Genomic DNA, 22,900 nt, shown 5'->3' with positions numbered 1-22,900 from the left:
AGTCTGCGCTTACTTTTCTGGTGTTGTGGAGTGACCAGAGTCCATAGACATCCCGACGGGAATGGCCGCTGTGAGATATGGCGTCGAAAATAGAAGAATCATTTCAAATCTGAGCACATGACTGTCTCGCACCAGAGATAAGTTGGGTGGATCTTATGGATGGTTCGATGGATTCAAAACCTAACTGGAGGTGGTGTAACAAAATGCACGCTACCCTCTTAATTTGATTATTTTTTCACGAAAAAATACTAACGTTAAATAAATTTATTTTTTCAACTACTGAATAATGTATGTACAAGGTCCGTCCCGAGCATTCATTCACCAGAAACAGAAATTATTAACGAAACATCATCAAAGAAACTGGTTCTCAAACTATATATGACATGTTTTGAATAATAATTGTAATTGAAGATAAGCAAAGGTTGTTTAATGATTAGATCATCGATGAATTTGGAATTTGGGATCAGGTCTATTCGTTCCTAGGCGTGTTAACGGCGAGAGAGACCACGGGAGATGAAGCCGGAAAGACTGTTATAGGCACGAGGTCTAAGCTTCAAATGTATTGTCATCATCATATCATCACCTCAGTCTGTCCACTGTCCACTGCTGAGCATAGGCTTTTATTGCTTAGATGGGTGGACGAGCTCACAGCCCAGTATATAGTATAATTATTGTTTCACTGTTATATCTATATATATATAAATGAATTACTGTTTTTTTAACGAAAATTGTAGCGAAAGACTACACATATAATTACGTATACTTTAGTCTTTTTTTTAAAATGATTGAAGGATTATTGGTGGCCTGGAGGCCTTTCCAGTTTCACCAGGACAAGTGGGAGAGTAAAGGCTCAGCCAGGAGAGGTGGCATTAGCTAACAGCTGCCCGAGCGCCTCCGAAGGAGACCTAACAACTCAAGAGCAACTGCTTCGCAAATGAATCTACTACCGGATCGGAATCGTGACCCGTTGAGAAAGTCCAGTATACTACAGTCGCGCGCAGGATTTTTGGACGCAACATTTGTTTTAAATTTTGTATTATAAAATATTACCCATTTTTACGCGTTAAACATGTATTTATTGTTTTCTATACACTTATTTCGTGATCTCACAGTAACAATGGTGAAAAAGCGGTGCGATTACCAATCTTCGCTTCTATATACCTATGCAAGACTGCATATTGTTATTGCAATTTCACACTTCACATCATGTAACTCCGACCGTCTGTTCGTTGACCCATACCACAACGCTCGAACGCTATTTTTAGCACGTCCCTACACCATTCGTAGGGCTGTCAGAGAATTTAAGCACGGCTTTAAGAAGCCTTAATGGTCCTCAATTTAACCCGGGCTTAATCCCCCGCCTTTGTCATACTTGGTGTCCGACAACGTGCGCGGTTGTTCGCGAACACAATACCTGTCAAGTATACGAAATATCGGCTATTGTAAATAGTAGTAGCGAGATGGTGGTAGGACCTCTTGGGAGTCCGCACGGGTAGGTACCACCGCCCCGCCTATTTCCGCCGTGAAGTAGTAATGCGTCTCGGTTCGAAGGGTGGGGTAGCCGTTGTAACTATACTGAGACTTTAGAACTTATATCTCGAGGTGGATGGCGCATTTACGTTGTAGATGTCTATGGGCTCTAGTAACCACTTAACATCAGGTGGGCTGTGAGCTCGTCCACCCATCTAAGCAATAAAAAAAATCGGCTTATCTCTCCTCTTAACAGCTTGTCTTTCGACAAAGGCCTCCTCTAAGGATTTTCATTGAAGTATTTTTAATCGTGCCATGTAAATTTATATCGTTACTGGTGGTAGGACGTCTTGTGGGTCCGCACGGATAGGTACCACCATCCTGCCTATTTCTGCCGTGAAGCCGTTTCGGTTTGAAGGGTGGGGCAGCCGTTGTACGGTTAAAAGTGAGACCTTCCAAATCATGTCTCAAGGTGGGTGGTGGCATTTACGTTGTAGATGTCTATGGGCTCGTCCATCCATTTAAGCAATAAAAAAAATGTTAATTTATATTTCGTGATAATCAAAATGTGTTTACTTTTCACAGAGAGCCCTGGTCTGTTAATTAATTCTATTGCGCCTAGGCCTGTTGGTGGTTGCATCAGAATTCCAGAAGCGGTCAGGTTGGTTTGCCGCGGATCTCGCACATCGGCATCTCGGCTGTCTCTTTCTTATCATAATAACTTGATTGACGCTAAAAAGGGACGCTAAAACTTTCGATTGTTTAATAATTATCGTAATACCAGTTCCAACTGTATTTTCGTATTAAGACGTAGGTAAGTACATTGAGGTTTCCGTTGATAATGTAAATTTAATTGCACTTCTTATCGACATGTATATTAAATTTCTTTACATGGGTAAACAGCGGCATAACTTTTTATTTTTCATTGCTTAGATGGGTGGACGAGCTCACGGAACATGTTAACTGTTTACCGGAGTCCATAGACATCTACAACGTAAATGCCGCCACCCACGTTGAGATATGAGTTCTATTGTCTTAGTATGATTACAACGGTTGCCCCACCCTTCAAACCGAAACGAATTACTGCTTCACGGCAGAAATAGGGCGTGTGGTGGTACCTATCTGTACGGACTAACAAGAGGCCCTACTACCAGTAATTACGCAAATTATAATTTGGCGGGTTTGATTTTTATTACACGATCTTATTATTCCTTCACCGCGGAAATCAATCGTAAACATTTGTTCAGTACGTATTTCATTAGAAAAATTGGTACCCGCCGGCGGGATTCGAACACCGGTGCATAGCTACATACGAATGCACCGGGCGTCTTATCCTTTAGGCCACGACGACTTCAGAATAGTTCGGATGTTGAGCGAGTGCAGTGGAAAACTTTATCAAACCTTACTGCCATATAGACCTAAGATTAATTATCCGGACTCAAATTAGGCTTCAGCGGCCTTGAAGAACTAGATCTCTTCCAAAAGCACTGCCGTGAAAGGATGCAGGATCCCACCATGTGTATTTTCATAAGAAAGCCTCATGAGGCCACGACCCTCAGCATTGAGGATTATTGATGCAAGGAGAGAGGTCCTAGGAGTACAAATTACAATATCCTATTAATTCCATAGCCGGATGAACGAGCTCACGACTCGTTGCTAAGTGGTTCCCGGAGTCCTTGGACATCACAACGCGCATGGAGGCTCCTATCTTGAGACACGAGGTTGAAGTTGCTGTTGTATTCCTGGACACCTAAGAGCTCAAGGGCAGCTGCTTCGCTACCGGGTCAAAATCTCGACCCGCTGAGAAAATCCGACGGGAAACTTAGCGGGCGAATGTCTCATATATTACATTAGATTGCATATTGCACGGGGTTGCGAGCTGCTAAAAGCGAGGATCAAAAAACAAAGTCAAATGAAAGCAAAATTCCATATTGTTTTTATTAATGAAAACCAATTTTATTGGTTTTTAAAGTTTATTCAATTAAGACAATTAAGAAACTGGTTTCTATAAATTGTCATGGTAATTAAGAAGCAAGTGGACTATGCCTATTGTTGTGATTTCGTTTCTGTTATATATAATATGACTGGCTCGGTGGAGCAGTAGTTAGTGGCCCTGACTGTTGCGCCAAGGGTCGTGGGTTCGATTCCCACATCGGGCAAAAACTGTGTGATGAACAGATTTGTTCACTCTATGTCTGGGTCTTTATTATCCATATATGTATATATTTAAACGTATATAAGCATGTTTATTAGTCTCTGGTGCCCACAACGCAGGGAATCCGGTCATCGTCCTCGTCGAACCCGTCGCTTGCGACGAAGGGCTCGACGAGTAAATTAACCCTCAGATATAGACCACTGAGTTTCTCGCAGGATCTTCTCAGTGGATCGCGTTTCCGATCCGGTGGTAGATTCTGCAAAGCACGGCTCTTGTTATGGTTCGTGCTAGCAACGTCATCAGGTTTGAGCCCCGTGAGCTTACCTACTAGTTAAGGCTACGCTGATATAGCATCTCAAGGCTATCAGCATAGGTAGGAAAAGAAAAAAAAGCAGTGAATCCTAAATTGGGACGGGATGACCGTGCGTGATTTAGTCCGGTTATTATTCTTCTTCCTAGCGTTTTCCCGGTCTAATACCAGGGTTAGCTTTCCTACTTAAACTCCTCCACTTCGCCCGGTCTTCGGCATCCTTCAGAGGTTATTCTCCTCCACATCCTCTTCCCAGTTGGATATCAAATTTCATTATCCGCCATTACCACATCCAACCAGCGTTCTTAATTAATATTGTTAGTTATTATTATAATATCAAAATTGTATTACATAATAGTGAAATAATGTAATATGTACCTACGTCATGTGTTCACAAATGGTTAGTCGAGAATAGTCGAGATTGTTAATAAGGATATGCTTGTATTGAGAAATATTATGTAAAAGACGCGATAAAAATTTCTTATTTCCATTTTGAGGTCGAAGTGGTCTAAAAGATGATGATGAGGCATTCAGTGCATTCGTATCTAGCGATGCAACGGTGTTCGAATCCCACAGGCTGGTACCAATTATTCTGATGAAATACGTACTTAACAAATGTCCACTTCCACGGTGAAGCATCGTGTAATAAAAATCAAATCCGAAAAGTTATAATTTGCGTAATTATTGGTGGTAGGACTTCTTGTGAGTCCGCACGGGTAGATACCACCACCCTGCCTATTTTTACCGTGAAGCAGTAATGCCGAGCCCTTCGTCGCAAGCGACGGGTTCGGCGGTATTATATGATGTTATTCCTTGACCGTGGAAGTTAATCGTGAACATTTGTTAAGTACGTATTTCATTAGAAAAATTGGCACCCGCCTGCGGAATTCGAACATCGTTGCATTGCTTGATACAAATGCTCAAGAATCAATTATTCCATGTAAGAGGACGCACGATTGCTTTGCTGCAGAAATAGGCAACGGCAGCTACAGTTCAAAACACTACTGTTTTTTTGCACGCACCTCGTGACGCGGGTAACATCTAAACCATCACCTGATTCAAATATAGCACGCAAATATGTGCCTTACAAAATACATGACGTATTTTTTTGAATATATATCGTAATTATTTTGTCTTAATTTTCGATAACGGTCCATTCACATCCGGCTTAAGCTATTTACATATTATTTAACGGAATGGGGTCTATTGAAACAGCTAGCTTAAGCTTAGTGTCTTCTAACGCGAACTATCCAAAAATAAGTAATTAAAAATCAAAATTATTATTGTCATAGTCTATTATTATTATTATTTTTATTTAATATGGGCAGGTTAGTTCTCTATAGTAAATAACTGCCTGTCTTCTGGGATTGCCGAAGTAACAATTGCATAATAAAGGATTTCTACTTGTATGAGTTAACACTCATTTATGGCAGGAGGTGGGCTGGCCTTTATGGAGTGATATCGATTAAATGAAATTGGAGTTTATAGTTAAATTAAACAGAAGCCTACTGATTTTGGAACGAAGTTCCATAAGGGATGATGCGGTACCCCAACCGGGAAAAAACGTCCGTAACGTAAGATTTTATGTTTGTTACCTCATAACTTTTGACTAGGTGAATCGATTTTTATGATACTTTTTTATTAGACAGCTGACGCTTTCCGTGTGGTCTTATTTTAATTTAGTCCAGTTTTGATAATCGTATACATGAGAAAACCATATAAGCCTTAAATTTGCATTAAGTACGTGCGCGACAAATAGATGAATAACTCAATAACTCAATATGACGCCAACCGATTTCGATGATTATTGTTTTTAGTGTATATTAATTTGTTTTGTAATATCTTTTTTTTTATCAATAAAAAAATCATAGTAAAAAATAGTTATTTTCTTTATACCTCGAATTAATATTTTAAATATTCAAATTAATATTTTTATAATAAGGAACTTCGTTCCTATCCGGTGTCCCACGACACCACACATATTTTTTTTGTAGTTTAGCTTCAAATACACATTCATAACAAACATGTTTTTAATTATTTTTTAAATATATTACTCGCTTCAGACCCGACCCGTACTTGACAAGCATTTACGATGCTCATTAATTGTTGTATGCTTTATTTAAATTAAGTACATAATATGTAAATAATTAAATACGATTCGATAATTTATGAATAGAATATCATCGGACAAGTAAAGGCGTCAGTAAACAAATTCCACGAAAACATTATGAAAACAAAAGTCTGCGAATTAACATATTTTTTTTTAAATAAACTCACGTCACATTATAAGGGCATCGGCACAGATGAATAAATTACACGCAGATAATTATGATATTTATTAGAAAAAAATCAAATAAAAAACTTACCTGTCATATTAAGGGCCTCTTCGAAGGGAACTCTTGCAATTTTGACCACCATTTTTTCTCAATAAAAAAAATAAATGTATATTTTTTTTTTCAAAAGAACCACTAAACTTCACTGATATGGAAACAATGTTACAGTCAAAATTCTTGATGCATTTAAAACATGGTAATGTCCGTTCATCTCCGAGCGCGGTGCTATTTTAACCCTTATCCCTTTATGTTACGGCTTATTATTTATTTTGTCGTGCTGCAAACGTCTGCTCTGCGAACGCGAAAGAAATGCTTTGCTTCTGCCGCCCTCGCTAAGTTTATGTGTCGTCCGTCAGCGATCGTTGGAGTAGGGCTAAGATCGTTTTGCTATAGCCTTGTTTTGTTAAGTCACTGAATTGCGTAATTATACGTACGATTGTGCGTATTTTTTTTCGATAAATTTGGTATTTTCTTTGGAGCGTGCTGCCAATTTTAGATTTTTTTCAAGGAAAAGTTTTTTTTATGATTGCATGATTAATGATAGCCCGGAGGCCTTTCCAGTTTCACCAGGACAGGTGGGCGAGCAAAGGCTAAGCCAGGAGGGGTGGGATTTGCTAACAGCTGCCCGAGCGCCTTCGAAGGAGACCTAACAACTCAAGAGCAGCTGCTTCGCGAATTAATCTAATACCGGATCGGAATCGCGACCCTCTGAGAAGATTCTGCGAGAAACTCAGCGAGCTGATGCATGGGTCAAGGAAAAGTATTTTGGTACGTGTTAATGAGTTTTTAAATCATACGTATGCAATATTTGGAGTGTAAAGAATCTTCTTCAGGAGACGTATTGGAACTAAGTTAGGGACAAGAACTGAAAGTACAATGTTAAGGGCAAATATAGGAATAACTGTATACAAATTATGTTCCGAACTGCAACTGATTTTAATTGTATTTGGGTGCAATAAAAAAAAGAATTCAGCACAGCATCAGTTTAAAACCTGAATCGGTCTAGCGATATTAATACGCTGTTATTAGCTTCAGACGTATGTATGTTTGTAACGGAATCTTTGAACATGATTTTGACCCCCTTCAAAACGTCAGATTAACTCTACATTTGGTATACTTATAAAGGACCGATGACAATTAAAAATTTAAAAACAATTTAGAATAAAATATATTGAAAAAATTTAAATTCAACTAAAAAATGAAAAATTAATAATTGCTTAAAAAAACTAACAAAATACATGGTATCAGTAGTTATAAATATTTTATGAACAGATATGAGTGGAAGGGTTATTTTGATAATATTCTGAAATGCCCCCACGCTTTTTTTATACTTTATACTTTTCTTACACTATTTTTAATTCAAATTTATTAAAATTTATTTTCAATTTTTTAGTTGGATTTTCTATAACAAACGTATTTTGTTAGTTTTTTTAAACTATTGTTTATTTACCAGATAAGTTTTCATATTCCGAACAACAACATAGGAGCAACAAAGGAGATGCATACACGCGGTGACATCCAAATAAATTTGCTGCGGCCGTTCTTTTTTAAGGTGTTATTTTTAATAATCATGGCCCGAAATTACTATTCACTCCACTGAGTTTCTCGGGACGCGTTTCCGATCCGGTGGTAGATTCTGCGAAGCACGGCTCTTGCTAGGGTTCGTGTTAGCAACGTCGTCAGATTTGAGCCCCGTGAGCTCACCTACTAGTTAAGGTTACGCTGAAATAGCCTCTCAAGGATAGGTCACCTACTAGATAAGGTTACGCTGAAATAGCCTCTCAAGGCTATCAGCTACGGTAGGAAAAAAAATTATTCACTGTACTATGCGCATCGGAGACTGATATCTGTACTTATATATGTTTTAAACTACATTCAGTAATACAAATATGAAACACCCACATTCAGTGCAAGCAAATGTGTTCGTCACACGAATGTTTAGGCGTGGTGGTAATCAAACCCATGGGCCTGAGCCTGACAGTTGGAGGTACATTGCTACTACGTCATCGAATCAGCCAAGATAGGAAGGGTTATATAAGTTTTAGATCGCGATATAATCTATAAGACCATAATAAGGCCTGCTCTTATGTATGGCAGCGAAACATGGGCGTACAAAAGGAGCGTGCATAGTTGCTGAAATGAAGATGTTTAGGTGGATGTGTGGAAGCCTCCGTGTACGGAAAAAATAAATAAAAAATAAAGTTAAACTTGGGGCTTCAATAGGGCTGGTATAGTGCCATAAATAATATGTTTTGTTTCTTTTTATTCTGTAGACGGGTCAATAAACTCACGGTCCACCTGATGTTAAGTGGTTACCGGAACCCATAGACATCAACCACGTTGATGCCGCCACCGAACTAGGACATTACTTTTAAAGTCTCAGTTTTTAGTCTCAGTTACGCAGACCAGCATGCGGCCCACCTGATGGTAAGTGGTTTCCGTCGCTCATGGACGTCAGAAATGCTAGGGGCAGGGCCAAGTCGCTGCCTACCGAAAGACTCACAAGACGAGCATCAACCACCAGTATTTCCCCGAATTACAATTTTTTTCAGGTTTAATTGCTATTGCGCGATGTTCTTCCTCCATTGTGGAAGTCAATCGTGATCATTTGTTGAGTACGTATTTTATTAGAAAAATTAGTACCTGTCGGCGGGTTTCGAACACCGGTACAGTCGCATACGAACGCCATGACGACTTCAGATTAGGTACAATACAGTTGAGGTATTGCTCTCCAATTGGCGGAGTAAGCGGAAAAACCTGGCTATTATTTTTTTAAAGGTAGCCTGTACAGTTAGATGCCACAGGTTTGTCTATTTCTGCTACAAATATATTATTTATTATTTATTATTTCTACGGTTCTGGGTGAAGTATTCATGCAGTCTACATTTGAAAGCAGGGCAGCAATTGTTCCAATAAAATACGTGGTGTGTGTGTGTGTGTGTGTGCGTGTGCGTGTGCGTGTGCGTGTGCGTGTGCGTGTGCGTGTGTGTGTGTGTGTGTGTGTGTGTGTGTGTGTGTGTGTGTGTGTGTGTGTGTGTGTGTGTGTGTACAGTTATCAGGAAACATCGAGTTGAGTACGAGTTTATACGATGGTTACTAGCTTTTGCCCGCGACTCCGTCCGCGTGGAATACTTACTTTGGCATAACGTTAAATTTTACCCCCCACTTCATTTACGTAGAAAGTGAAGATATTTTTGAATTACAGAATGTTAAGGAGCTATTTAAACCCCTATTTTGAAACCTTCTTTATTGGTGCTCCACTTGTATTGTTTTTAACGTGATGTTATATAGCCTATGGCCTTCCTCAATAAATGGGCTATCTAACACTGAAATAATTTTTCAAATCGGACCAGCAATTCCTGAGATTTGCGCGTTCAAACAAACAAACTCTTCAGCTTTATAATATTAGTATAGATTTTCAGAAGTCAAACGCTGATATTGAAGACGATTAAAATCCTCTTCACCTGTTTGTTGCCTGTCGTTTCAATTAAAAAACCCTCATGTAGTCATGAATTTAAAAAATAGGAGGCTGCTTATTTTGGTAAGGAGGTAATCATGCAGATTAAGCTTCGAATCCACCATTCGAGATAATCAACGCCGTTAAGCTCAGGTAACTGGTAAAGCGACCTAAAAGCTCACGAAAAAAGCTCGCCTCGCTATCTCATTAGGTCATCGTATCGATACGTTAAGAAACTAGTTTCAAAAAGAACTTTCACCAGAAGTTTTGGTGCGAAAGAACGATTAATTAATGCGGTGAAACTAACCTGCCTACTGCTAAACCGTATACGAAGTATCCGGGATTGGATTCCGGCAATGGTCTCTAGCTTATTTGGTTTGTGGAGCTTTTAAGGATTTACGTTGCAAAATACTTATATATTTCATTATATATGTACGTGTATGTATATAGGCTTGCGTTGCCGGCGGCTCGAATTAAGAAAATAAGCTTTTAGGGGGCTGGGTGTATAACTTTTCAATAAGATCCCACTAAACGTTCAATTACTACCTGTTCATAGATTTAAGAAAACTGTCAAGGAACGTTTGTGCAACAAGGCATATTATAAAGTTAAGGATTATTTACTAGATGGCACTACGTGGGAATGAGGCGCTCGCTCCTGGCCTTTTCATTTTTCATTATTATTCGTTCACAGCGTTCACAGAGATGACTTGATCTTGTGAGCTTCGAGATTCGATATTGTTTCTTGTCAGTTACAAAATGATTTTTAAACAATGAACGTCTGATTTAGCCCATGTTTATTTAATACTAATCATACCAACACTTATTGGTACCTATTTCTACCATAGCGGGTAGATTACGATATACGACATGTATTACTCAAAATAAACAAAAAAAATATAGTATAATAACTATAGATTAATTGGTAGCAAATAGTCATGAAGTCAAATGTGCAAAAGCAATAATATAAGATGACACGTGCCTTTTCAATGCAAAAGTTCAAAATGGGTACATTTGACCAGGTATGGTATGTTCAGTGTTAAGGCCATACGCTTTTTGGACTCAACAAAGCAACTTGCAATTTTTTTGTTGATGTCCCAAAGTAGACAATCTCAAAGAACGATTGTCAAGTAACACTGAATTGAAATAACGACTCGGGTATTTGCTCACCCTTTAAAGAAGGACACATCTGCATCTCACCTTCCAAAGCAGATGAGATACGGTTCACCTGAGGAGCCCATAGACATCAACAATGCTTAGCGTTACCTCCCTTGAGATATGAGTTGTAAGTCGCAGATTTTTCAGTACAACAGCTGCCCCAACCTTCAAACCGAACCGTATTACTGCTTCACGGCAGAAATAGGCAGGGTTATGGGTACCTACCCGTAGGGACTCACAAGACGTTCAACACTAGGCGAAATAGTCGAATGTCATATTCTGGGCTATCCATTCCTTCATCATGCCGTGCATTGCTTCAGTCATTTGTTTTATTTATCAAACACCACTATTATACAGTAGCAACGTTATTATTATCTGTTATGCCAGACGCGTTAAGTCACGAAAAGACATTATTTTACGTTTATCGCACACTTAAAATGAAAATTGTCATTTGTGAAAATATGTCATTATTAACATGAACAACTTTAATTATCCGTCTTTTTCTTTTTACCGGAGAACATCATCAATGGAGTCGATAGAATTTTGAAGTCGTCATTGCCTAACTAAAGGATAAGACGTCCGGTGCATTCGTATTTAGCGATGCACCGGTGTTCGAATCCCGCAGGCGGGTAACAATTTTTCTAATGAAATACGTACTCAACAAATGTTCACGATTGACTTCCACGGTGAAGGAATAAGATCGTGTAATAAAAGTCAAACCCACAAAACTTTAATTTGCGTAATTACTGGTGGTAGAACGTCTTGTGAGTACGCACACGTATTTACCACCACGCTGCCTATTTCTGCCATGAAGCAGTAATGCGTTTCGGTTTGAAGGGTGAGACAGCCGTTGTAACTATACTGAGACCATAGAACTTATATCTCAAGGTGGGTGGCGCATTTACGTTGTAGATGTCTATGGGCTCCAGTAACCACTTAACAACAGTTGGGCTATGAGCTCGTCCACGCATCTAAGCGATAAAAAAAACAATGCAATATAAAATATCTAACACGCGCTTACGAATTACGAGTATTTCTTTAACAAAGGATATTATAATAAACTTCGCTTAATAACTTCGCAACCGCAAGACTTTATCGGTTTGCGCGACTATTAATGTATATTGTAAGCCCGCCCGAGCTGGTACTGTGATTTTGTCGCGATGTGGTTACCTACACGTCGCGGTGAGCTTCGTACTTCATTTAATACTAAAGCCTCGTTCGGACAAGGCGAGTATTTTAGTCGAGTACCGCGTAATTTAGTGGCTAAACTACTACTCGCCCAAAAAAATAGAACAAAATGGATTGACTTGACTAAATTATTTACTAATCTACTCGACTAAATTTTTGGTGCTCAGACACATTTAGCTACTAAATTACTCGGTGCTCGACCAAAATACTCGCCTAGTCCGAACAAGGCTGAAGAGAGACAGAGTAGGATTGTTCCGGCATTTAGTGCAACAAGGAATTTGACAGGACTTCCAACGACGAAAATGCTGGTTATCACTACATAGTATAAAACAAAGTCGCTTCCTCTGTCTCTATATCTGTCTGTCCCTATGTATGCTTAAATCTTTAAAACTACGCAACGGATTTTGATGCGGTTTTTTTTAAATAGATAGAGTGATTAAAGAGGAAGGTTTATATGTATAATAACATCCATTAAATAGTGGAGAAATCAATAATAAATTACAATTTCCGAAGCGAAGCGAGGGCAGGTCGCTAGTATTAAAATAAATAATTAGTATACTTTATATTCGAAGGGTGAAAATTTATTTTTGTGGGTAAAAGGCTATTTGGTTTAAGCGACATTTTTGGAACTTTGCAGGCGAGCCGTTCAAAGATTGAATTTAGGACAAAAATATCATACAAAAAACTTCTTAATGCCCTTGTAGTCAGACGAGCATACGGCCCACCTGATGGTGAGTGCTTACCGTCGCCCACGGACTTCAGCAATGCCAGGGGCAGACTCAAGCCGCTGCCTAACTTAAAGTACTCTTCATAAGCCTCGTTTGAAGAAGGATATGTCATAGCGCTCGGGAAACACCGTGGAGGGGAGCTCATTCCAAAGCCGGAATTCTGGTTCAATTAAAAACAACGAATCATTGATGCTAATACCAAATCAAACGGCCCTTAAATACAAAGATAAATGACGCGTGTTTGTCGTTTAAACCAAATAACCTCTCACTATTCGATATTGTGAATGTATTTAAATAAAAAAAAATTATATATATTTGAGAATTACTGGTGGTAGGACCTCTTGTGAGTCCGCACGGGTAGGTACCACCGCCCTGCCTATTTCTGCCGTGAAGCAGTAATGCGTTCCGGTTTGAAGGGTGGGGCAGCCGTTGTAACTATACTTGAGACCTTAGAACTTATATCTCAAGGTGGGTAGCGCATTTACGTTGTATATGTCTATGGGCTCCAGTAACCACTTAACACCGCGTGGGCTGTGAGCTCGTCGACCTATCTAAGCAATAATATATATAAGAATTTTCACAAACTTTGTATAGAGGATATTTTCGTGACAAATCTAAAAATGGCCCCGTTGCAAACGAAACACGATTAGCTTTGGAATTCGATTTAAATTATCGATAGTCTAATTATAGCATCGATACAGAGATAATTCTTCCGGTTGGATTAACTTTATCAGAACACTAGCTTGACTAGTGGCCATTAATAGTTAAGTTTTTAAAGAATCGAGGTGTTTCGGATTTTTAAAAACATATACGCTAATCAACCTAGATACGGAATAGGAAGTAATAAAAATAAGATATTTTTCCCCTTCTCGCCCCAAGCTAACGTTTTCGTGTGAATTATTTTTACGGTCCTTATAGGGTAACGAGCTTACGGCCCACCTGATGGCGAGTGGTTACCCTCGTTCATGGACCTCACCAATGCTAGCGACAAAGTCAAACCTCTGCCTACCGCTTTTGTGTACCAGAAATATTTATAACTAACTGACCCGGCAAACGTTGTTTTCCCATATAAGTTATTTCTAGGAAAGATAACCTAGATACCGACTGCAGCGCCATCTGCCGCGCTGATTTGTAAATCTAAACCATTCTCGAATCCACCTGAAGGTACACAGAAACTTTCATTAAAATCATTCCAGCCGCTTAGAAGTTCAATGACAAACACACGTACAGAATAAATAAATATAAACATTCATAAAGATATCTGAACAAAATACAGGGTCTCCAAATGGTATTTTAATGCCCTAAGTGTATAGAGGACATTGGCGCACCGGGATCAGTAGCATCAAATAAATAATTTTATGTCAACTTAAATGTCATGAAAACTGCTTGTTAAATGTCAAACTGTGTTATCTCCACCATCGGCTCCAAAAAAGTCCCAAGATGGACCGGTAAAACCAAACTTATTGTGCTAATCTTTTTTATAACGTGATTTTAATAGCTTCATACGTTTGTATCTGAGAGAATCTTTGAACGTCATTTTCATAGAGTTTAAGACGTAAATTTGCATACGTATCAAGTACCGATGAGAATACAATCTTTAAATAACTTCGCGCTGATATCTCGAACTGGAGCCTCGTAAATAAATAAAAGAGATGAAATTTAATTCGTGCTGTTTAAGCATGATTTTTACTTTGTTTAAATTAAGTACATTTGAAATTACCATTACCGATTTTATTTTATCTTCTATTATATTAAAATGACACTAACATTTTTATGTGCTGTTTTACTGGTGGTAGGACCTCTTGTGAGTCCGCACGTGTAGGTACCACCACCCCGCCTATTTCTGTCGTAAAGCAGTGTTGAATGCGTTTCGGTTTGAAGGATGGGGCAGCCGTTGTAACTATACTGAGACCTTAGAACTTATATCTCAAGGTGGGTGGCGCATTTACGTCGTAGATGTCTATGTGCTCCAGTAACCACTTAACACCACTGGGCTGTGAGCTCGTCCGCCCATCTAAGAAAAAAAAAAGTTCATAAATATGAAGAAATTTCTCCTGCATTCCGATATAGAGAGCTGCTAAACAATATAGTTCAATAATGTTCACGTGTCCAGCTGTGTGGCGACATTCATCCTAAAGCTCTGGTCACCACTTAACACCAGCCTTTATTCGTATATCAAGCCAAGCTCACCTGCAGATCCAAATTAAAGAAAAGAAAAAAAAGTCAAAGACCACAAACGCCTGAACCCGCCTGCAAATTTATATTTATGTTCGAATTACGTTTTATTTTGACAAGGTTTTTCCAAGTCGAGTCCGCATTTAAATTTACTAATCACACGTGCCCAAAAATAAACGAAATATATTGCTGGGAATTTCGAAAAAAAAAAAAAAAAACGAACAGCCATTAATTGGATATCGTCGCCATTTCAACAGATCAGTGACTCCAATAGAAAATACCCTTCTCAACCCTCACGATACAAATGTGGTGAATGATAGTTTAACGATTTCTAAAAACGCGCACAACAGACGAACTTGATCATCATTCGACTTTACGTAACATAGAATATTTCACTTGAAAGCAGTTAAGATTGATTTTAAAACTGTCTCGAACGTGTCACCGTCGCGATCGAGGGACAAGCAAGAAGCGGCTGAGCGACGCGTGATAAACAATTCATCGAAGAATATTTAGTATACTGTGCAATTCATCTAGTACACTAAAAAAACACTGCAAGAATTACCAAATAACGTATTCAATGAAACAAAACCGATGCGATTTTTCGCGTGACGTTAATTAAAATATTAATATAAATAATTATTAAAACTTTTTTTTTGTCACTCCAATACAATAATAATTGAACTTTGTCCACAATTTTTTCAAGTTCTTTTTTAATAACTCGCGCACCGCTCAGAGCGATCGAATAATCACGTGCAGCGTGATCGCGGGATTGTTTCGCGACTAAAACTTCATTTTACTGCCGCACTGACCACTAGATTGTAAAGCTAGACATTCACGGTCCAACTTTTGTGTAATCATTCCGATTTCAATACGTGCTTGCTTGGAAGGATGTGAATAAGGGGATTGATTTAGTAAATGAGATGATGTCCAATTTCGGCCACTGTGAGGAAGCAGTCTCCTGCCTGTGACGGGGAGAACTGAGGGGGTTGAAGCTACCTCACATGCTACCGTCAGTTGGGACGACGCATCAGCGGCTATGGTCCGCGTTGCTGTCGTGGCTGTGATCGCCGGACTTCGATCGGACTAAGATAAGAAAGCGTAAGGGGCGTCTTTTGGTGGGCAGGCCCCTAAAAACATCCATATATCCTGCAGATATTAGGTCCCTTCATAATATCTGTTGATCGTAGAGTCCCACATACCTCGCGCACCCCCTAGGCCGGCCTCGTACGATTTGAGCCACCAAATCGATCGTTTTTATGAACTAGAATCTAGTATTCACAATCCCAATATTACTTTTTTTTTTTTTTTTTTTTTTTTATTGCCCTTGTAGGCAGACGAGCATACGGCCCACCTGATGGTGAGTGGTTACCGTCGCCCATGGACTTCAGCAATGCCAGGGGCAGAGCCAAGCCGCTGCCTACCGTTTAATACGTTTTTATATTGGACCTTTAATTTATGTCTTGTCGGATTCTCCGGATTCACTTTCGGTGCTTTTAGGCCTCTCAAGCACTGGTCACCGTCCTCGTCGAAATCGTCAATTACGAAGAAGAGTTCGACGAGCGAACTAACCCATAAACACAGCCCACTGAGCTTCAAGCCGGATCTTCTCAGTGGGTCGCGAAAAAAACATTCTTTTTATTTCAAGGAGTGCTTGTTTAGCTATTGCGTAGCTTTTATCGCGGGCTTTGAGCGCGGCGACCGAATCAAGAAATTCCGTAACGAAAATAAAACCTAACACCCCCACTCCGCCTACCATGTAGCTCGCGTTCAACACGTTACGCTTGTGTAGTGTAGTATTTGTGAATAAGAGCGCGCCGTGACGTCGCACTGCATGCGCATCATGAAAAGTCCGTCAATCTCTCTCTCGCGCCGTCTAGCTTATGAGTGTGAAGGGGACAGTTAATGTTTTGCTTTTGTTAATGTTTATAAATATGGTGGCGTGGTCTTATTTTGTTATTATTGTTTTAATATTAAATTATTATTGTCTAATTATAATTGCATAAGTTGATAAAAAATGCTATGCAATAGCTTTACCGCGACAGTACCCGAGTGTTACTAGTTTTTTTTTATTCGTTTATATGGGAGAACGCGTGCTTTAGGTCCACCTCGTGTTCAATATCAGTACCTGAATGCTGTTTCCCACTTTCAAATATCTCGTCGAAGTTACACTTATATAGTAGCTGTCTCATTTTTTAAAACCGAAACGTGTGTTTCGTGGTAAAAATAGGCAGGATAGCGCAACCTACCAACCTTTTTTAATATATTTTTATTGCCCTTGTAGGCAGACGAGCATATGGCCCACCTGATGGTGGCCCTGATGGTGAGTGGTTACCGTCGCCCATGGACTTCAGGAATGCCAAGGGCAGAGCTAAGCCACTGCCTACCAGTATTTACCTACAAGTATGTACCTGTGCACAAGCAATTAAGCAGATTTGTAAATTTATTCGGTTTGATCTTTTTTTTATTGCTTAGTTGGGTGGACGAGCTCACAACCCACCTGGTGCTAAGTGGTTACTGGAGTCCATAGACATCTACGACGTAAATGCACCACCCACCTTGAGATATCAGTTCTAAGGTCTCAGTATAGTTCCTTTATAGCACTAATCGCCCAGTGGTCGACCACAATTAATTTAAATCATAAGTTTGAACATTGTTATAGTTCTATTGTCACATTTTTATAATCACCGTTTCTATAATAATATTATTCTATAATGATAGATTTCGCCAAGGCTACACTATAGACAAATAATTTAAAGACATAGGTACAATCTTAATCTATTCTCAATTTGACTACAGACTTTAACATTATACAACAAAATAGGTATTTTCGTGTGAGTTCAAATACATGGTAGTGTGAGTAATGTTTTGTTGTTATTGATTCAATGTTATATAATATTCTTTATGTATAATTTAAAAAAAAATTACTTTCTGCACTCCTTCTCTATATTCCCTATAAGTGTGGGAAACTTCATTCTCATCTATCCAAGCAATTTTCGTAAAAGGGGTACAAAGTTTTTGCTTCACGTATATTAATTTAAAGATAAGATCTTCATAAAAACATATCAAGTACGTGTATATTCTTATAATAATTTATACCTGTCTATGGTCTTGGACAAAGCTACTACCTTCCTCCATAGTTTCGAAGCCACCTACAGTCCATTTTTTTCCCTACCTATGCTGATAGCCTTGAGAGGCTGTTTCAGCTTCTACTTGACGTGTAAATGATTGTTGCCGTTCGGATTGTCGATAATCTCATCCTCACGGATCGTTTGGGACCTCTGGGTCTGCGGAGGGACTTCGGTTCCCTCTGTATTTTGTACCGTTTGTTCCATGGGGAGTGCTCTGAGGAGTTGTACGAGATGATACCGACATCTCCTTTTTACCATCGCACCGCCCGTCACCGGAGTAGAGTTCACCCATACTACCTGGAGCCGCTGCGGTCATCCACAGTGCGTTTCCAGAGGTCTTTTTTGCCACGTACCATCCGGCTATGGAATGAGCTTCCGTCCACGGTGTTTCCCGAGCGCTATGACATGTCCTTCTTCAAACGAGGCTTGTAGGTTAGGTTAGGTTAGCGGTAGGCAGCGGCTTGGCTCTGCCCCTGGCATTACTGAAGTCCATGGGCGACGGTAACCACTCACCATCAGGTGGGCCGTATGCTCGTCTGCCCACAAGGGCAATAAAAAAAAAAGAGCTCACGGGGCTCAAACTGGGGGTTTTGCTAAAACTGGCCCTGGCAAGAGCAGTGCTTCGCACAATCTATCAGCGGATCGGAAACGCGACCTATTGAGGAGATCCGGCGAGAAACTCAGTGGGCTGTGTCTATGGATTAATTTACTCATCGAACCCTTCGTCGCAAGCGACAGATTCGGCGAGGACGGTGACCGGTGCTTGAGGTACCTAAAAGCATCGTTAATGTATCGGGAGGATCCGTAATGACAACAGTCCAATGGTTAGACCTATTGGGCCCGCGATTTTAAATTCCTTCTCAGCTATTTATGTCGCAAAGCACATTATTACGCAGAGAGTATTTATATACGAGACGTATACGGGTATTATCATTCTAAACAATCAACTATGTAATTAGCACTCGTGATATTTGTGGATGTCAAATAATGAAAATGTTAAATCAACATTAAAAGAGTTTATAGCTTGGTAAATTTTACAAAAAACTAATGAATTACAATATTGGTTTTGGGATTTCATGTGAATTGTTAAATTTACTGTGAATTGTTTAATTTTTAAAGATACGCTGACAAGATGTACGTGTATGCGGAAGATTGATGATAGAAATCACGAAAAGAAAATTTAATTTAGATGAAAAAAAAAACAGATAAAAGCGTAATCAAATAATATTGTAAGGGGCAGATTGTGGAGATATCATGGATTCAGTTGTTGTACGTTGATGGTATACTATATCCTACAACTTCCGTCAAAAATAACTTATAATTTACTGGTGGTAGGACCTCTTGGGAGTCCGCACGGGTAGGTACCACCACCCCGCCTATTTCCGCCGTGAAGTAGTAATGCGTTTTGGTTCGAAGGGTGGGTAGCCGTTGTAACTATACTGAGACCTTAGAACTTATATCTCGAGGTGGGTGGCGCGTTTACGTTGTAGATGTCTATGGGCTCCAGTAACCACTTAGCACCAGGTGGGCTGTGAGCTCGTCCACCCATCTAAGCAATAAAAATTTTTTTGCCCCAATCGGAAAAGCAACGCGGAAACGCTTTGAAAACTAACAAACAAATAAAGCACGCATTTAGCACCTGAAATAAGTTGCAGAATAATTAGCTGACATCTTTAGATTGATGCTGTCCAATAATAATAAATAAAAAAAGATATATTTGTTTCATTTCTCAAAGTTCGTTATACTTTTTTAAATTAGTTTCATTTGGGAACTCTTTTGAGTATTTAGTACCCGACTTGCTTCTACTACTGCCATTACCGCATATTCTGCGTTGACCACGTTACTGAATGCCCACCTTTAGCCATTCTTATATATTGTAATTCGACTGATAATCTTTCGTGAGAAGAATTAAATATTTGTGTCGTGACTTTTTAGTGATATCTTTTGACTTCGAAAAATCAATATTAATGATATGCTATTAAGGTTTCATATCGAATGATCGTTACGGGCAAGGTTGGGTTTATGCAAGAAGCAAACATTTAAGGTTAGTTTTGGAAAACCGTTAGATATTCTTTAGCGGTCTGCAGTCATCGTTAGACTTTGGTCCGCGGCTCAAAAATAAGTCACCTGACATAGAGGGCGAAGTATCAAAATAGCTATATTAATTATGAGGTATACACATATACATATACTACTGGTGGTAGGACTTCTTGTACTCACACGCGCGGGTAGGTACCACTGTCCTGCCTATTTCTGCCGTGAAGCAGTAATGCGTTTCGGTTTGAAGGGTGGGGCAGCCGTTGTATACTTGAGACCTTAGAACTTATATCTCAAGTTGGGTGGCGCATTTACGCTGTGGATGTCTATGGGCTCCAGTAACCACTTAACACCAGGTGGGCTGTGAGCTCGTCTACCCACGTAAGCAATAAAAAAAATAAAAAACATGATTGTATAAGCAAACAAGATTCATAATTACATCGTCTCGTTTGCCTAACGGTTGAAATTCGTTTTGACTATTATACCATGAAATCCGGGTTCAGTACTCCATTGGAGTCTACGCTTTAGCTATCGGATCTGAATGTACTGGTTCTTGTCTCGTATAAATGACATTCCCCGATTGAGGGCACACGGAACCTCTCTAATGGGATAGCGTTGTTAGATTCTGACTCTTGAATTAACCTTAAAATTTTGACCTTAAATGCAACCCTGTAACGACTAAATTCCGATGCACTAATATATAATACTAATATATAAAAATGTATCTTAGGAATTTGGCATTAAAGTTGTAATTAAGGTTTACACAAATGGAGGGATTTCTCCGCGCGCATACATTTTTTTATATATACTATTAGTCCCACAGTAGTCGAAATTAATTGTACACTATTATGATTCTATTGTCAAACAGTCAAAGACTATTTATTATACTCGTACTTCTATAATCACAGATTAATACACTTAACCAAATATTACATAATAAAAACACACATTATTTAATCTATTCTCAATTTGACAAAAAAAAAGAAGACTATAAGCAATAAGAAAAGTTTGACAATAGTCAAATAGTATGCATGCGTGTGTGTGTTAAATACATGATAGTGTGTGTAATGTTTTTTTTTATTGATTTAATGTATTCTTCATGCATAATTTAAAACAATATTAACATTCTGCACTCCTTCTCTAAATTCTCTGTAAGCGTGGGAAATTTGATACTCCTCCATCCGTGCAATTTTCGTAAAAAGGGGTACAAAGTTTTTGCTTCACGTATTTATATATAGATATTTAAACGAAATTCCGATAAACATAGTTCTTTGTGATATTAACTCGTTCTTGTATCTCGTTCTACAGGTCCAGTAGATGGTGCAAGCCCCACCCAATACCGCGAATTCAATGCAAATACAAATAAGATAATGAAATTCCGTTGTATTAAACTAGATTTTCGATCAGGAATTCAACATCTGGTTTTTGAGGACGGCACAACGATACTCTTGAAGAACTAAGGTTTTTTTTCTTCATTCAAAACACAGAATTCTAATTTGAATGGTAAAATATTGAATGAAGAGCGTAAACGATCTGATCTAAGAAATATTAAGTGGCTGTCGGTGCACAAAGATATTGCTACATATCATTGTATACCTTAACGCTAGAAGTCAAAGTTCCAAATGGCACGGCAACAAGGCCTCTCCTGCTCATTGAAACGGAATTATTGGCTTGGTCTCCGATCAGGTGGGCATTGGTCCAAGTCAGTACATATCTACGGTTAACTTCCGAATGTTTCTCGCCAAAATCCCCTTCAAGGTTTCTCCGTATGGTTCAGATGAATAAAAAACGACCATTTGTATTTCACATTTGTATTCAATTACCACAAAGCACATTTTCATTAGTTAATTCTAAACAGCAATTTAAATTATTTTAAATGTTTTGGTTCCTTTTATTTTGTGGGTTGGTAGTCATTAAATCAATTCTCACATGTTGTTTGATTTTTCTAGCAATACACCGCGAGCGGTTCTGGCTTCGTAGTGAGAGGTAGAATAGATCACGGGTTTCATCCTGAGATCAGGACCGAAATCTATCCAATAGTTTTTTCCTCGATGCGCGTTCAACGACAAACCTCTGTATCATCATTTAATTTGTCCAGATTAACTTAGGTTGTTGTTTGCTGGTGGTAGGACCTCTTGTGAGTCCGCGCGGGTAGGTACCACCGCCCTGCCTATTTCTGCCGTGAAGCAGTAATGCGTTTCGGTTTGAAGGATGGGGCAGCCGTTGTAACTATACTGAGACCTTAGAACTTATATCTCAAGGTGGGTGGTGCATTTACGCTGTAGATGTCTATGGGCTCCAGTAACCACTTAACATCAGGTGGGCTGTGAGCTCGTCCACACATCGAAGCAATAAAAAAAAATCAAGAAAGGCTATGTTATGGCAATTGACACATTGTGCTCCAAGGTGAACTCACACGAGGTATTCATGGATGCCAGTAGCCGCTAAATACTGGACTGGTTTCTCAGTCTGCTTTCTCAGATCCATCGATCAGATGCGTACGTACGGAAATTGTTTTTGCCCTCTTTCTTCTGTTAGTCTTGGTTACATAAACGGGAACAAGTGCTCTTGTTCGTCTGTCCCGATTTGAATCGTGATACGAACGAAATAGAACTGAAAATTCAATGTTGTCACAAAGCAGATAGCATAATTCCTTTAAGTCGTCCCTAGATACTGACTACCGCTCAATAATAGATGGGGCGTATTTCTACAGCTATAAAATACGAGCAAGCTATGTATGACGCTAGTGCGAATGAATGTCACG

At 39.2% G+C, this 22,900-nt stretch overlaps 1 protein-coding gene across 7 annotated transcripts in view; it reads right to left on the bottom strand.

The window, feature by feature from the left end:
- The window catches only part of LOC101740450 (uncharacterized), a 960,210-nt gene that overhangs the window by 30,380 nt on the left and 906,930 nt on the right, over window positions 1–22,900 (bottom strand). The window contains exons 1-2 of one of the 7 annotated variants that reach the window (XM_004925216.5): window positions 15,534–15,764; window positions 6,302–6,751 (exon numbers count right to left, since the gene is read on the bottom strand). In XM_004925216.5, coding sequence (XP_004925273.3) covers window positions 6,302–6,353 — 52 coding nt within the window. In that variant the 5' untranslated portion in view covers window positions 6,354–6,751; window positions 15,534–15,764. Of the gene's footprint in view, window positions 1–6,301; window positions 6,915–15,533; window positions 15,765–22,900 lie in introns of those variants that run through there. The other 6 variants (XM_062668931.1, XM_021347396.3, XM_062668933.1 and 3 more) reach the window with 6 other exon arrangements.

Source organism: Bombyx mori, chromosome 6 (assembly GCF_030269925.1).
Source record: "Bombyx mori chromosome 6, ASM3026992v2".
Classification (NCBI taxonomy): domain Eukaryota; kingdom Metazoa; phylum Arthropoda; class Insecta; order Lepidoptera; family Bombycidae; genus Bombyx; species Bombyx mori.
Note: the sequence above shows the minus strand (reverse complement) of the source record. Positions and strands in the feature narration are given on the sequence as shown.